The 17,328-nt window shown below is 38.3% G+C and overlaps 1 protein-coding gene across 21 annotated transcripts in view; it reads left to right on the top strand.

Annotated features, from left to right (window-relative positions):
- The first annotated feature begins 470 nt into the window (after window positions 1-470).
- The window catches only part of PCM1 (pericentriolar material 1), a 43,327-nt gene continuing 26,469 nt past the window's right edge, over window positions 471-17,328 (top strand). For 10 of the 21 annotated variants that reach the window (XM_039550685.1, XM_039550683.1, XM_039550680.1 and 7 more), the window contains exons 1-13: window positions 471-557; window positions 4,483-4,601; window positions 5,197-5,442; window positions 6,567-6,839; window positions 7,367-7,537; window positions 7,711-7,827; window positions 9,056-9,244; window positions 11,161-11,338; window positions 13,633-13,742; window positions 14,175-14,391; window positions 15,598-15,796; window positions 16,091-16,270; window positions 16,999-17,156. In XM_039550685.1, coding sequence (XP_039406619.1) covers window positions 4,506-4,601; window positions 5,197-5,442; window positions 6,567-6,839; window positions 7,367-7,537; window positions 7,711-7,827; window positions 9,056-9,244; window positions 11,161-11,338; window positions 13,633-13,742; window positions 14,175-14,391; window positions 15,598-15,796; window positions 16,091-16,270; window positions 16,999-17,156 — 2,134 coding nt within the window. In that variant the 5' untranslated portion in view covers window positions 471-557; window positions 4,483-4,505. Of the gene's footprint in view, window positions 558-729; window positions 1,121-4,482; window positions 4,602-5,196; window positions 5,443-6,566; window positions 6,840-7,366; window positions 7,538-7,710; window positions 7,828-9,055; window positions 9,245-11,160; window positions 11,339-13,632; window positions 13,743-14,174; window positions 14,392-15,597; window positions 15,797-16,090; window positions 16,271-16,998; window positions 17,157-17,328 lie in introns of those variants that run through there. The other 11 variants (XM_039550695.1, XM_039550694.1, XM_039550692.1 and 8 more) reach the window with 4 other exon arrangements.

Raw genomic sequence — 17,328 nt, 5'->3', positions numbered from 1 at the left:
CCGTCCGCAGAACAGCAGCGGATGCGCCCCAGTCCCTCATGGGGCGCGGCGGTGCAGGGCGGGGTCCTGTTGGGAAAACTACTACTCCCAGGAGGCACTGCCGCCGGCCCCTGGGGCGCCACCCGTCCCTCGCGCAATGCACGCTGGGAGTTGGAGTTTCTTCGCACCCGGCTCTTTCCCCGAGCGCCCCGGCGGTTGCGCGGGGGATCCTCAGGCGCCCAGCGGCCTGGGTCGGGCGGGGCGCGCGCAGTGCGGAGGGGCCTGGGCGGGCGGAGGTTACCAGGTAACGGTGAGTGTCTGTCTGTCTGTCTGTATCCCTCCGCCAAGGACCGCCCCCCGTGCCCCCGGCGGAGTGGCGGCCAAGATGGCGGCGGTGGCTGAGGCAGGAGCGCTCTGAGCGCCTCCGCCGGCCCTGTTCCGCCGCGTCGGGCGAAGCGAGGCCGCACCGCTCCTCCGCTGTCCGAAGGCGAAACGCTCGTCCGGGGAGCCCGGGCCCCGCAAGTGGCGGCCGGCGGTGGAGGAGGAGTCAGGCCGGGTGACCTCCCCTCTGGCGCGGGGTGAGCTGCCTTCTCCTGCCCCTCGCGCGGTGCGCTGCCCCTTCCACGTCCCTTTCCCGTGGTGGCGGCGGCGAGGCCGCGCTGGTGCAGTGGGGCAGGGCCGCCAGGAGCGGGCAGTGGGCTCGGAGGCAGGTCCGGGACGGCGGGGAAACCGTGCGGCGGCGGCGGGCTGTGCGGGCCGCGCCCCTCGCACAGGGCAGGGCGCGTTATCCGCTCTCCAAGGAGACGCCGCCGCGTTCGCGGCAGCGGAGGCGCCTTGACCAGAGCCCGCCTACCCACGCACCCCGCGGCGCCCGGGCTTTGGCGCCGGGAAGGAGCGGGATTTCCTCCCGCCGCCTCCGGGCCGGGACCGCCTCGCCCGCCTCAGGCAGCGAGTGGTTCGGCCGGCAGAGGCGCCGGGTCATCGCTCGCTCGCCGGCCCCGTTGGCGGCAACGAGATCCGCCGGGCCTGAATTCGGTGCCCGCCGTGGGATCGGAGCAGGTCGGGACGGCAGAGCCTGCGGGTGCTGGGAAGGCCCCGGCGCTGGAAGCTGGAAGTGCCGGGCGTACCGCCGGTAGCCTGGGTGCGTGAGTGTGCGGCTCGTGTGAGCGCTGTCCGGTGCGGCAGGAGAGGATTCGCTCTGTTGACTGCTCCTGTATGATGATATTGGATGGTTTGCTTTGAATGAGTTAATGCCCAGTGAGGAACGCACGTCTTAAAAAGAAATGTTTGGGCCCATTTTCTGCCTTTATGGCGCTTTGATGGCTTTTTGCAAGTTTCTGTTTTCGTTTAATATATTTTTTTTTTCCAAAACTTTTCTCTTTGCAGTATTAGGTGCTCTAGAGAGCTCTTGTATTCATGTGAATGCTGTAGGAAGAAATTCTCCGGAGCATCTTTATTTTAGAGAAAAAAGTCTTTTGAAGTACATAGCTTGGTTTTGCTTGCATGCTAAGTGGTATTTCTTCTGTGCGATCTGCATATTGCTGTTATATGTACAGAATATGTTTTGACTATAATCTTACATGCTTCAATTATAATGCTACATGTTATCTGAAGTTACTATTTCTGTAAAAAATATACTTGAAAGTCTTCTCTTTTTTTCCCAAATTCCTGGTGAATGTTGTAAGGCAATAGGTACATGCTCACATAGCTTTTATACAGATCCTATAACTTGCAAGAACCAGAAACTGGCAATGGGTTGCTGTAGATAGATAGACAGATAGATAATAGGAAGATAGCAAAGCTTTTAGAAGAGGGTTTTTTTGTAGAAAGAGCTGGTAAAATGAAAACAAAGAAAAAATGCATGTTGATGAAATGTGTATGTGGAGGTGGAAAGCACAGCTTCATGTGAAAGAGAAGAAAAAACCTGGCTGAACCTCTTTGTGTTTTTCAACTGAGTTAAAGAGGTAAAATACCAGCAGAGCTCTCTGATCTTAAACTTGTTTGAATATAGTTCATTTGGAGGTATCAAAGACTATAATATGAATGTTTAGAAACTTTCCCTTTGGGAAGGGCACAGTTCTGCTAAAACACTTTAAAATCCGCTTGCTGGAAATAATGACGATACTGTTATTTTTGAGCTGTATTTATCAGGGCATGTTGGTGTATGCCCAGTCTCCTTGTTTGAGAATATTGTTATTCAGAGTATTCCTTCTGGGGCAGGGAATTTACTTCAGAGGTAGTGAGGGTCTCCTATAGCAAAGATAGTTGAGAACAGTTTTTGTGAAAGTTTTAAGAAAAAGAAATGTGAGTGGTTACTTGTATTATGTAAAAAGCAATACTGCCACTTCTTTTTACAGTGGGAAGCAGGGAAAAACTATTTTTGCTACAGTTTTAGTAGAATTATATAACATGATGATGAGGAAAGGGCTTACAGAATTGAACTGTAAACCCAGATGGCCTCTAATCTTCCTCATTATGCTCAGTGACAGGTCAGGATACAGTGTCTGTTGAAATGTTGGATCTTGCACATCTACAAAGCTGAACAGTTTATCGGTAACTGAAGAAAGTTCTTTAAAATCATGGCTGTTTTTAAACTGATAACGATGCATTTGCTTTAAACACTTGTAAATTTTAGCATGAGCTTTCCTGTCAACTTTTTATAGGATGCTTGTGTTTCTACATGAAAATAAACAAAATGTGAAAGGGCACATTGTGTTCTAATTTTCCAGCTGACTCAGACAGATTACCTGAAAGTTGCACAGAAGGTCCTTGAACCAATATATCATTTTTGTATAGTCATAAGGTTAGGCCTATCAAGAAGTTTATCCAGTTCTAAACGTCTGGGGTTTTTTTTTTCAGATTTTGGTATTCTTTGTTGGCCATCTAGTTCATAGGTGGTACCTTCTGGTTGCATGGCCTAGTGGGCACTTCTGCTGGGATGAAGAAGGGAGTATGAATTCTTGTGCAGGGATAGTAGGGCGAAGTTCCCAAAGTAGCAGGCACTTACACCTGTTACGCTTACACCTGTGTTATGGTTATGGCTGTGAGATGCAGAAGCGGAATGACTCCTGACTGTGTTACTGTGACCTAGACTGGCACACTGCCGAGTGGAGATGTGGTTTTGGTGTGAGAAGCATACCTGGTAAATCCCATTTCCTTTATGATTTAGTAATGGGCTGTGTTAGTATAGGAATACTGCTTTGTGCAAGTGCGCCTACTGAGAGGGCTGTACTGTGTGATTTTGATTGAACCCTCTACCTAAGCAAGATAGGTGTACTAAGACAGCTTTTAAACTTAGTTCAAGATTAATCTGTTTTTCTTTCTGGAACTGATATTAAAAAAACCCAACAAACTTCTTAGATACTTCCTAATCTTGAGTTTCAGGTGATTTATTCACCTGCACTCTGTGAAAATTAATAGTAGATAATTGCAGTAAAATGTTGAGAAACTGGTTCCTATCGATTTTTATGTTTTTATTTTTTCAGTTAAGGTTAGAATTATGTCCTAACATAGTGGTGGAAATGAGCTGGAAAAAGTAAATCTCTGCAAGACCGCTTTTCTTCTTAATCTGTAGCAGTTCTTCATAGGTAAAGTTTGTAGCTTTGTGCAGTGGAATTGTGCCAGCAGCACTTAGCAGATATAGTTATGTATTCTTCACCTTTTGGAACAGGCTCATCTAATTTTACTGTCATAAAGGAATACTTTTTCCGATCTTTCAATTTTAACATTTCTTTTTATTTCTAATGTCAAAACAGGAACTGAAAATGAAAACTTTGAACATTTAAGTTGTTTTATATTGCACAGAGTGACACTGATAGAGAGCAGCAAAGCGCTACAAAACCCACATTATTTTGTTTTGGTAGAATCTGTAATGTTAGTGGCAGGTCATTCACTGCTTAAATAGCTTAATGTGGGGCAATGAAGGTAAATCAAGGTAAAATCCTTTTACTGACATCTGTTTTCCTTGTATTTTTTCAAGTGTGTCATTCAGTGCTCTGTTGTCAGCATCTCAGTCTTAAAATGAATGTGAAAGTTTGACATACTGGGTCTCCAGAGTCACTAATTATATCGAATAGATGTCACCCTGTGCCTGAAAGTGTAGGCTTTATGAATTACAAAGCAGTCTTTCCAAGCACTGTATAGTTTGTTTTAAAGTGAGGGCAATTGAGATCCTCAAAAAAAAAAAAGTTACTTTCTTAGATCAGAGGTTAAAAAGCCCTACTTTTTACTACTACTACTACTTTATTTTAATGAATGTTTAGAAACTTTCCCTTTGGGAAGGGCACAACAACTACTACTTCTTTATTTTTTTAATGCCAGTTTCTTTGTTCTTCTCATCGATACATTTCTAGTAACACAGTTTAGTAAATGGGGAGTTCAGTTTCCTAAACAGCTTCGTGTTTGCATTTTATAATGAATATGTAGTTGTCTTCTCAGATCGTGAATCTTTAACTATGTAAACTGATTTTAATGCAGCACATTTCTTTCAACTATTTCTTTTAGATTGTTTTTATTGATTGCTTGTCATGGCAACAGGAGGTGGTCCCTTTGAAGAAGGCATGAATGATCAGGACTTGCCCAGTTGGAGCAATGAGAGCCTTGATGACCGGCTGAACAACACGGTAAAATTATTCTTTTCTTTCTGTTGCCATTTGATGCTGTACATTAGAATTACCAGATAGATTGTGTTAGTGGCAGGTAACAATGCAAACCTGTAAGCCTTGTCAGTACAGCTTTACGGGTAAATACCTGGAAAAATGGAGGTAGATGGAAGTAGGCAATGAGTAAAATTCAGAGATTGTGAGGTCTGTAGAGGTATTTATGGCAAACGTTTTGGGTAAATAAAGTAGCTACACACAAAATCATTGTAGGTGTCATGAAAGTGAAAGCCATAATTTAAAATTTCTGAACTCCTAAAAGTGAAAGGGTCCGCAACAAAGAAGAAAAAATACAACTGCAGCTTCATTTGAAATTAATTTAATGCATTTAGGATGAAATGGATTTAAAATTTCCCAACAAGCTATTCTTAAGTATGCAGTGGAGGAAATTTTATTTTGTAAAGTGACATTTGCTCTAGAAAATTCAGTTCATATTTCAATATGGCTTACTATTTTTACTTCTAAAAGAGAAGTAAACTCTCTCACAGGGTGAAAACATTTGCTTTTTGTCTGTGTGGATAACAAATATAATTTTTTATTCTCTCTCCTTCCCCTTAAGGACTGGGGAAGTCAACAGAAGAAAGCAAACAGATCTTCAGAAAAAAACAAGAAAAAGCTTAGTGGGGAAGGTGAAACGAGGCTTACTAATGAAATATCTCCAGAATCTTCACCTGGAATGGAACGACAGAAGACCAGAACTTCTCATAGTTTTCCTCATGCTCGATACATGACTCAGATGTCCGTTCCAGAACAGGCTGAACTAGAAAGGCTTAAACAAAGAATAAACTTCAGTGATCTGGATCAGGTTTGTGTGAATACTAGCTCCCACTAGAAATGTGACTACAAAATGTATTGAGTTATCTCTTAACAATGTGACAGATGAGTAAAGAATCCTTTCATAGATGATTAAGGTAAAAAAGAAAAGCTTATAGGCGCCATGACAACCAAATCAAAATTCTGGCTTTGAACTTCAGAAAATAAGGGAAAGTTCAGGACCATGGCTTTCCCTTGTTCAAGAGTGTGCTAGCTGTCTTCACTTCCTTGCTCTCAGGCATTAACAAATCTCTATGTCCTCGGAGCAGTATTTCTTACTCATGGTGCTTGTCTGCCACTTGAAAATACCTGTTACATTATTTTGAAAGTCTGTTCTTGAACTGCCAGTTTGTGATCCTGAACATTGTTATCCTTGTGGATTAGGCAGAGGAGTATCATTAAAAACTGCTCCTCAGTAGAGTGTAGAGAATTTTATGGGACAAATTCTTGAGCCATAACTACTTTTTTGAAAATGCAGCGCATTCATCCTTCCCTTGTCCAAAACCAATGAAAAGTATGAGGGATTAATTCTTTCATAGCAAGGTATGAATTTGTGTTAACAGTTTCAGAACAGAGGCTAGTTCATCTTGCCCAAAGGTTGTTGCTAACTTCTTTGGTTGTGAAGATTCTTTCCATCGTAATTCACTGTGTTGAGTTACAATTTAAAGGCTGGGCATAACTTCCTCCTTAAATGTATTTTAGGGCAGCACTTCACTATTCACAAGGTTCTAAAGAAAAGCTGAAGTTCTGAGGTATTATATTCTGCACAGGAATATGTTGCTCTTTTATTATTGTTCTTTTCTCAAATGTACCTGGAGAAGTAGAATGCCTTTTGCTACAGTAAAGGTGAAGGTCACAGCAAGAATGAGGAACTAAGTTCTGAGAAACTACAGAACATTTTTGCTTCTCATTGTTCTGGGAGGATGGATTTGCTTTTTGAAAACTATATGGCAAATATCATTGGCACTGTCTTTAGCTAACTTTTGGTCAGTTGGTGACTAATTAGGTAACTTTAAAATCAGTCTAATAATACTGTAGAAATAGTAATACAAGCGGTGTTGAGAACATATTGGATTAAAAAACAAAGCAATTGTTCTTTCTTTTGTTTGTATATAGAGAAGCATTGGAAGTGATTCTCAAGGCAGGGCAACGGCTGCTAACAACAAACGTCAACTTAATGAAAACAAAAAACCATTCAACTTCCTGTCACTGCAGATTAACACTAACAAAAGCAAAGATCCTGCCTCAGGTTCCCAGAAAAAGGAAAGTGGGGTATCAGCACAATGTAAAGAACTGTTTGGAGCTGCTCTAAGCAAGGATTTCTTGCAAAATTGCCAAGTGCCTGCTCAAGAAGATGGAAGGGGAGAACAAGCAATGGATAGTAGCCAGGTATTTACACAGCTTATGAAGTCTACAAAATATCGACTCTTAATTTTTAGTGCTTCTTTCTAAATTTCTTTAAACTATAAATCTTTATTGGAAATATTTAACTTCCTACTCTTCTTAAACTTGAAGAAAATGTGAAACCAGACTTAATTATCTACTGTTCTTTAGAAATCCAGTTGTTGGTAATAGAAGTAATTTTCATTTTAGAGGTTGTTTCTCTTTTATACGGTTCCAGAAAATGCTCTCACAGTTCACTGTTTTCCTGTGTTGATGAGCTGAGTTGTGTTTCAGCCTATGTTGACCAGAAGCCCTGTGCTTCAGCCTTGCAACTTCCCGCATGCATAAATCTATCCTTATAAAAGCTGTTGACTTCTAACCACTTGTGGAAGAGTGCTCGTAGGAGTGAAAGTACAAATATGTCCCTCTTTCATTACTTTCTTACTCCTTTGCTGTTGCTATCACTGTGTCTTGTGCATTGAATATGTTGCAGCTGCAGCTGAATGCATTCAGTAACTTCAGTGTCTTTGCAGATTGTGAGCAGACTAGTTCAAATTCGCGACTATATTGCTAAGGCCAGCTCCATGCGGGATGATCTTGTAGAGAAAAATGAAAGATCGGCCAATGTTGAGCGTTTATCACACCTTATAGATGACCTTAAAGAGCAGGAGAAATCCTATCTGAAATTTTTGCAAAAGATGCTTGTAAGTTTGAGAACATAATGTATTTATTTCTACACTGTAAGCTTTTTTTAGGAGTTGACCATTTGTTTTGATGGTGCTACTGAGGTTGTTGGTTTTGGTATGTAGTACCTTCCGTAATTCATTTTTACTGCCCCCTTATATAGCTTTTGATTTGTGCCAATGAAATATTTCAGGCTAGAGAAAATGAGGAGGATGATGTTCGGACTATAGATTCAGCTGTGGGATCTGGTTCTGTAGGTGAGAGCACATCGCTAAACATTGATGTGCAGTCTGAGGCTTCAGATACCACGGTAAGCTGCTTTTAGTAATTAAGGTGCTAGAAATGAAGGCTTTATTTTGTTTTTTTCATGGGTCTTATGATAGTGTCATAATCTGCAGTTCAATTAAAAAATAGTAAATCCCCACACACTCCATTCAGGAGGTGTCCATGCATGTGTGGATTTATTTTTTTAATACAAGAAAAAAAGTAATGATTCTATCACAACAAAAATCTAAAGTATCTTTTAAATCTTTATTCTTTCTTCAGAGTACAATTAAGGATTAAAGGTGTACTTTGGCAGAGAATTCACTGACTTGATACAGGAAGAAATACCTTCCTATAGAATTTTTCCTCTCTAGGTTTGTTTCTGTTAGTGGGGAAAATTTTCAGGTGTTGGGTGAGGGGAGGATTAGAAATGTATCATTAGTGGGCCATTATCCAAGCATCTTTCTAGTGATATGGTAGAAGTATTGACCTAATACAGAAGTTTCTCTGATTTTTTGGAAGGACGGGCACTTTTTTAGAAAATGTGTTCTGAATTTAGTGCTGAGATAAACAGTCAGTCTTCCTTTCTATTTATAAAAGTGCGTTTTTTTAATATGGTAAGCATTTCTTGTAGTAGATACAAAAGCATTTTAATAACTTAAATTTTGTGTCTTCCATTCTATTACACTGAGGAAAAGTACCAGAGAGCGGGTGCTCTTTCTGGCCAGTTAGCACACTGAATGTCCTCTGGATAAGGAGAATTTACCTGCTTGAAAATAAAACAGTTAAAACATTAAGAAGCTGTTGTAATTATTTTCAGCTTTATAAGAACTCTTTCTATCTCTGTAAAGAAATAAAATTAGAGATGTGGAAGATGCACTTTTAACTTAAAAAAAAAAAATTTGGAAAATGCAGAAAAAGGTATGTTTTTAAACAAGTATCCTTGCAAACTTGCATTTGTCTTAATATTTGCAAAATTTGCACTTTAGTTTTTTGTTTGACTCTTAATTTTGCATCTAAGCTCTTTTTATATGCAGCTTGAATATTTTACATGCAGAGTGCGTACTTCTGGTCGTATAACGTTGATTGCTGTATGGAGCTTTATTGTAACGCAAATTCTAAGACAACTAAAAATGTCTTCATTCTTTAGTAGATGTTATTAGATACTAGTTTTCATTATTTGACAAGATAAAGTGGGTAGGTTTGTGACTTAAGAATGCATGCTAAGTTAGAGCACATTTTCAAAATCTAACATACTGAACTATTCAATATAGGAGGTATCTTTTAGTTTGAGCTGTCGGCCCCGCATTGAGGACAAGCTAGGGAATTCAGCTTCACAGGAACAGGTTACAGACATTGATGTTACACCAAGCCCTAAAGGGAAAAGTGAGAGAGCTGCTCTGAATGACAGGGAAATCTGGCCTTGTGGGATTAATAGCCAGGATCATGGATTGCTTTCAAAGGTACACTTCAAAATGTTACTTTAGCCTCAAACAGGGTTTATACAGGCTAGTCTTCCCTGTCCCCCCCATCTCCCTTATTAATTGCTTCAAACATATTTGTTACTTAGAGTGAATGTTCCCACTGGATTGCTAATCTGTAGCCAGCTGTTTTTTCACTGAATTAATATTTTTTGCCTAGAATATTTTTTCTTTGCATAGAGACATTTCACAACTTTTTCTTCTGAATTGTTAGCATTGAAGTAACTCTGTACAGCAGATGTTGTGATTTTATGTAGATGATCCTTCTAGTTTTGTTGTTCCCTTCTTGGGAAAACATATTGTAAATGTGACTTTCAGACACTTGGCATGGTTACACTAATAGTCTGCCAATGCACATTTAAACGAATACCAAATACAGAAAATAAATTAGAAATTAGTAACCTTAAGTTGTTCCACGAATGTTTTTGTGTAGCTGTTTATATAAATATTTGGTTGGAAAGGGGAAGACTTTCAAGGAGCACAGTGTCTAAAATGTCTTCTTTTTACCCATTATGAGCTTTTCTATAGCATTGTCCATCCTGTGATTTAATTTTTAAGAAGTCTTAAATTCAATCATTTTTTTCCCTGAAATAAAAGGCTTAAATGTTTTGTCAAACTTACTAATCTAAATGTAGAACTAAGTTTGAAAAATTATTAATGCAGTTTTCATGAACTCAAGCAAATCTGGTACTTTAGATAAAGCCTTGATTATTTAATAGGTGAGTGAGACTGAGACTCATACCCTTTTTCCCTTCCTTCCCCTTGTTCCTTCCTGTGCCGATTTCAGTGTGTGATCTATTTTGACTCTACTCTGCTGTTCATATGGAAGGTGAAAGTTTAACAGGAATGATCAGTGTCAGTTGCAGTGCATCTTTTAGTAACATTTTGAGGAGTTCAGAATTCTGGATGTTTTCAACTTTCTCTGCTGGAAAGTTGAGCATTCCTTGGTACCCAGAACTAGTTAGTTAATAAGATGCCTGCTTCTATTCTGGCATTTGATGGAGAGCATTTGGACTGAATTTTCTACTTTAGGAACTTAGTACTCTGTGGATGGAAGATTATGCTTTCAAGTTAGTAGTGTTCTTTGTAAGTGCTTGTTATTTTTCATTATTTCATCTGCAAGGTGCAATAATCCAACTTCAGACAGGATCAGGATCTTAACTGTGGATGTCTCATTAAAATACTTAATTTGAGTAAAAGTTTTGATGCAAATATCCAGCTCCTAATTAGCATAGGATGAGGAAAATAACTGAGTTTTAATATATTTACTGCTCAGCATGCTTTCATTCTTTCAGACTATTGTTTGAAAACAATGCAGAGAGGATTCTGTTCGTGTTTTTGTTATGAAATTGATTTACCTAATGCTGGTGTATTCTAGTATTGATGCTATAAATACAGCGCAGAGAACTAAATACTTTATAGGTTAGGAAAGAGTTACTGCCTAAAATTGCCTAAAACATTCTGCTAAAAATTTAGAGATTTTAGGCCAGTAAATCAATTGAGATCTTGTGTTTTATATAGCTCCATGATACAATGCCTTATCTTGCTTACCTTTACTAGTCTTAAAGGTTAATGCCCTCTGTTATGATTTAAAAGACAGAGGGAGGCTTGGGTTGGTCTTTGGGTCACATTAGGGCAGCTGACTGGCTTTGTAAAGGAAGCTTAAACCCTCAGGAGCTATTGGCACATCTTGGTGGTAGAGGCTGCTTTCTATTGGATGTCTAAATTTTTTTTTAAATAAAGGACTAACAGAAAGGTGAAGCTGTTTCATTTTTACTTTTTTCCATTAACCAGGCTGTTCATTTATAGGCAAGTTGTGCTTGGTTTGACACTTCTTTTACTAATACTCAACAGATAAGTAGTTGTGGTTATGGTAATGTTGCTCCATCTCTTTGCAGGCCAGAGATCCTCAACAGGAAGCTAAAGAGGAGTTGGAGAACTTGAAAAAGCAGCATGATTTATTGAAAAGGATGCTACAACAGCAGGAGCAATTAAAGGCTCTTCAAGGAAGACAGGCAGCTCTTCTTGCTTTGCAGCATAAAGCAGAGCAAGCCATTGCTGTCCTGGATGATTCTGGTATGTGGAATGATGGTGTGTCTTTTATCATGTTAGCATGCTGACTGAATGATTAAAGCTGAAATTGTGAAATACACAAAAAAGGCTTTTTTTACTGCAAAGCCTCTATTTCTGAAAAGAGTTGACAGTGTACCATTATAAATGATGTGTCATTTAAAAACCCAGAGCTAATTACTGTGGTTTACCTGTAAAATTCTAAAAGCATGGGTTTTTCTCCTAAGAATTGGTCTACCACCGTAGATTAAAAGCTTGCCTCTCATCTCTGTTGTTGTGTACTAGGCCTTTGGAGAAAAGAATTGGAGTGGGGATACAATGTGTTCTCCCCCTTTCTGCATCCTTCTGGATATAGGCAGTTGGTAGTTTGAGTTTTTGTTTGCTTTTTCATGATTTTTTTTTTTTTATTTCTGTGACTGGTTGCTGGAGAGTTTATTCAATAGAAGAAAGGAGGGAGTTTCTAAAACAGTTAGTTAAGAAACCAGAACTCTGAAATTCTATGGCATGTAAACTGGGGGCATGATTCTTGATAAGAGAGCACCATCATTATGTTACAACCTTCAGTTTAAAAGCTTCTACTAATTCATTTTCATATATTCCAAATTTTTCAAAGTTACCTTTGGAACAGAGATGGCTTCTTGATATCTGACAAAACAGAGTTGTTTTCTCAAGAGCTCAGTCTTCAAAGGGAGGCAGTTGTCCTTGTTTTGTCAGCTGTTGACATGAGAATTTTCTTTTGTTTGTTGGAAATTCATCCTTTCCCCCCGTCCTTTTTGGTTTTTTTTCGGATGGGCTGCAATTATGTGTGCAGTTGTAGGGAATGACGTTTTTGCACTGACCAAGTTTAGATTGAGTCTGTGTTACTGTTCCATGACTCTTTCCCATAAGAGTTGCCATTACACTTGATGAAAGAGTATATGGGATAGTAGTTCTGTATTACAGTTAGTTTTTGTACTTAAAGTATCTAAAGTATCTTAGTTTGTAAAATAAGGCACTGGTTTCTACATTTTTACAAAAACGTCGTTTTTTTAAGGTTCCTTGTTCTGATGAGCTCTTGTTCCTGTTCTGCTGATCTTGATTTGATAGACTATAGGAAATAAGGTGTAACTGCTTAAGAAAACTTTAGATTCTAGGTGTAGGAAGAGAAGCAGAGAAGTTGGTAGGTGGAGAGATTTTAGAAAGCTATCATAGAAGCAAGAGCCTTTGAGAGGTATTTCCTTGTTTCTTAAGTGGTTTTCAGCAGTTGCTTTGTTTCAGTAGTAGTTTTGTTCTATCTGCAGTGGGAGACCTGTGATGGAATGTGCTGTCTGCTTTTCTCAAAAACACAAAGCTGCATCTTGAGAAGTGGGTAGATGAATTAGTGGGTAGACAATAGGATTGCTTATGATAAATGAAAACTTTTTTAAATTATTCTTTGGAGTAGGGTTTTTTCCTTGGCTTTTTTCACATTTCTACTTAACGTCCCTCTTAATAACAATTTCTTCCTGCTGTTTGTGTTGACTGACTTAAAGATGTGGTATATGCCAGAACTGTAGGGTAGAAAATGTTAAGATTCAAATTCAACTTAGGGGAAAATAAACGTTTTCAAAATTTGAAAACAGTGAAACTTTACTATGCATGTAATGAAGTCATGATCTCTTGGGGAAAATAAATAATACATGTGCTTGATTTTTCTTATGAACTGTTGGTTTGTATTTGGGGGGAAAAAGGAAGAATTAATTGGGTCTTTCAACTGCCACTTGCATATTTAGTGCCGTTTGAATATGAACTTTCAGGCAGAGGAAAAAAGCTTTCTTTTAAATTTATTTCTCTCATAAAGCTTTTTGAAGGACAGACCTCCAAGACTGTTTGCAGATGTAAAGATTGTAACTTACACCAATATGAAAGCTTGGTGTCCTGTTAATTTATTATTTTGAGAAAGTGAAATTACCTGCACTGTTCTTAGTTTAGCTATACTAAATAATTGCAGTTTTATTTCTAAAAAGTTTTCTGTCAGACTTTGACAAATTGGTTGCTTTCATTTTGCTCTGACCTTTTTAGCAAAACACAGAACAGACTTAAAGTCCTTTTGTACGGTCCTTTACAAAGCAGCTCTGAGTTGTCTTGTTAGTATTTTTGTAGTAGAAATCATCTCTCAAGAGTAAAGCTGGTGGAAAGGACACAAAATTAAAAATATGTGCTGTGTTTTAGAGGGTCAGTATATATGTGTTCTTGTTAAACCACACATTTTTATTAAAATGGCCTTTTATTTCATTGCTGTGGAAAAGTATTTATATTTTCCCCTTTTTCCGTATGCCCAGTTGTAACAGAAACTACAGGTAGTGTTTCAGGAGTAAGTCTTACATCAGAACTGAATGAAGAATTGAATGACTTAATTCAACGCTTTCACAACCAACTTCATGATTCTCAGGTCAGTCTTGAGATTGCACTGTATAAATTTTGCCGTTATCAGTTTTTATTCTATTTAACAATGCACTTAAATGTTTGGCTTGCTCATCTGTGTGTATTTGCTAGTGAAGTTATCAGAGTTCCCCCCAAACTTGAAAACTCAGCAGACTTAAAAATTTTTCAGGGTTACTAGCTGACTGATCTTTGCTTTGTGTCTCATGGGTTTCCATGAAAGTCCGGGGAAGTAGTTTCTTTATTGCAATTTAATTATTAACTCAGTATATAATTGGGATATAGTTAGAATGTTTTCAGTATATTTCCCTTTATAATATTCTTTGTTGTGGTGTTGATTCTGGTGTTGAGTATAAAAGGCCCATAAGAGAGCTTTTTGTTTCTTAAAATTTATTTACCTTTTTTTGTAATACTCTGAATAAAATGGAATTACTCTTTTTAGACACAGTCTGTGCCTGACAATAGAAGGCAAGCAGAAAGTCTTTCACTTACCAGAGAGATTTCACAAAGCAGAAACTCTTCAATGTCTGAACACCAGTCAGATGAGAAGGCACAGCTTTTTAACAAGATGCGAATGTTGCAGGGTAAAAAGCAGAAAATGGACAAACTATTAGGAGAACTTCATACACTTCGTGACCAACATCTAAATAACTCTTCCTGTAAGTCCATATAGGCAGAATTGGTTTTTTTTCAAGAATACAATGTTTTCAATGTTTGTATTTGTAATGTGGTCTTTCAGCTTGCAATGGTTGTTGAAATGCTGGTGATAAAAGCTGTGCTAGGACAATATTAATGTAAACGGTTTTTAATGCTGTATAAGCTTGTGTCTCAACAAAGAACTCTGCAAGTAATGATGATGAGTGTCTGTTAGCACTGGTTTATAACATCAAAGTTGACTGATGTGAGGATGTGATGGGTTTTTTTTCTTTAAGTCTTTTCTGTGACACATCTGGCTTGTGAAAAGTACCATATGAATGTGAACTTTGTGTGTTTTTATCACAGTACATCTGCATTTGTGTACTCAGCACTTCATGTGTTAGTAGCTTTATGGCAATATGGCTTTGCTCCCTCTCTGTCAAAAAAACCCCCATGAAAATGTGTTCTTGTGGCAGAGACTTCAAGCATAGACCATTCTAGAGGGCCTTACCCTCTGGCCTAGGGCTTTGGCCTGTTCTTTTAATGGCTTTGTGCTCTCCTGATGGAAGCAGACCTACTTGCTGCTCTTGATCTCTGTTTCTAGCAGTGCATTTGTACTGATGAATTTTGTCCTGTAGCTGGAAACTTCTGAGGGGTGATCACAGCATATTCTGGTTATCATTGAGAAATGAGGCCTTGAAGCATGCACTTGGAGAAGGACATGCTGATTGAATAGTCATGTTACTATACCCCGATTTTTTTGTGTGTATTTAATGCATATAATATGAACATACTTGGATATGATTTCAAGTAGCTGGAAGAAGCATATGGAGAAAAGAGCTCAGCAGAGGTGAAAAATCTGCTAGGGTTTTTCTTTGATCAAAATTCTGAAATGTTCAAATTTTTATAAAAAAGCAATGTAGCCTTAGGTAAACCCTTAAAAGATTTCTATGGGCAGATTCACAGCATGAAAGCTTCTACTTCTGACATTTGATAAAGCTAAAAGAGACTAACTGAAATCTTGTTTACAAAAGCTACCTTACTACTTGCTGCCTATTGGCATTGCATCCAACAAAACTTAAGAAAAAAGCTTTTGTTAGTCTAAGGAAAGAAATTCTTAACTGCTGTTTTGTATGTTGGTAGTATTTTCTGTCATTATTTTAATATAATTCAGTTAAGCAGATTCCTTATTACAAATTGTTCACATAAGCTGTATTTCTTTTCTGTAGTTTTTCCTGCTTCAAGTTCTCCTCAAAGGAGTATTGATCAAAGAAGTACAACTTCAGCTGCTTCTGGTCCTATAGGCATAGTAACTGTTGTCAACGGTGAATCAAATAGTCTGGCATCTGCTCCCTATCCTCCTGATTCCCTGGTTTCTCAAAATGAGAGTGAAGAGGATGAAAATCTAAATCCAACAGAAAAGCTTCAGTAAAAGTTCTTTAATTTTTTTCACAGTTTGCTTTAGTAATTTGGAGTGCTGCTTTTTTAATGAGTTCTGTGTTAAGTAACTATTTCCATTTTTTAATCTACCTAATTTAGTGTTACAGACTACTTATTAAACAGTCTAATACAGTTAACTGAATTCAGAGCTTCAAGTGCAAAGTTCTTTTAGCTAGGCAACTGGCAGTAAACTAAGAACTTTAAGGTACATATATTTTTTTTAACTCTACATAGATTGGATTAATATGCAGAAAAGATTAAACACTCCTTTTTCCTCCTCAGGAAGCTAAATGAAGTTCGTAAGAGGCTGAATGAGTTACGCGAGTTAGTTCACTACTATGAGCAAACATCTGATATGATGACAGATGCTGTGAATGAAAACACTAAGGAGGAGGAGGAAGAAACAGAAGAATCAGAAAGTGATTCTGAACATGAGGATCCACAGCCTGTTACAAATATTAGGTTGTTGTATTTTTTTGTCATTCATAGTCTTTGTAGCTGAGTTGTTGCTTCAAGAAATCTGCAATAAATTATTTCAGTCAACCAGATGTAGCTTAAATCTGTGCTCATTACATTAACAAAATTACAGGTTTTTTAATTTGGAGTAACTGTTACACGTATGTTTAATAATCATTTAGTCCCTGGTGTCTTATTTATTTAGATTAGCTTGAACATTTAGAAAATCACTATAAGACTTCAAAAGTCTGTAATTTAAGCACTGAATTATATGTATGGCATTTCCATGGAAGATGACAGTCCTAGACTGGAGAATTGGAGTAAAAAACACCTTCAATTTACAGAGGCATTTACAGCTATAGTCTGGCAACTCTGTGCATTAAGGATCTTCACTCTGCAGAAATGAACAGTCACTTACCTATGGATCATAGAAAGTTTTTGTAATATAGACATACACCTGTAGAGCCTAATGTGCTGTTGCAGATCTAGCAGGGGATAATTTAAAGCTGTTTTGATTGTTTTAAAAAAAAGAAGCTGTTGGAGAGATGAATATTGAAAAACTCCAATGTCTGGACTGATTTTTTACGGGGTTGGAGTTTGTTTGGGGGTTTTGTTGTTTTTTGGGGGGGATCAGGACACCCATTCATAAAAAAGCTAGGTAGAAAAAGGCTAAAGTAAAATTGTATCCATACCAGTTTTTAAAAAGTTAACATGAGTAATTTATTTTACCCTAGAAACCCTCAAGGAATCAGTAGCTGGAGTGAAATAAATAGCAACTCAAATGTACAGTGTGGAGCTAATAACAGAGATGGAAGACATCTTAATACAGACTGTGAAATAAACAACCGATCTGCTGCTAATATAAGGACTCTGAAAATGTCTTCTGCTTTAGGTATGTTCTAGAATCTTCTAATAATTTTACATAGTGCAGATAACTGATAGCTGTGCAGAATTTGGGAGAACGTTGTTTGATGAGCAAAATATTAAAGAGCCTGATCATTAAGCTAATATTTTTCTACTGTCCAGTAATTACAGTGGATTTAAGAAGTTCAGTAGTGTGTCTT

This window comes from Corvus cornix, chromosome 4, assembly GCF_000738735.6.
Source record: "Corvus cornix cornix isolate S_Up_H32 chromosome 4, ASM73873v5, whole genome shotgun sequence".
NCBI lineage: Eukaryota > Metazoa > Chordata > Aves > Passeriformes > Corvidae > Corvus > Corvus cornix.
This window is presented reverse-complemented; position numbering and strand designations above follow the sequence as displayed.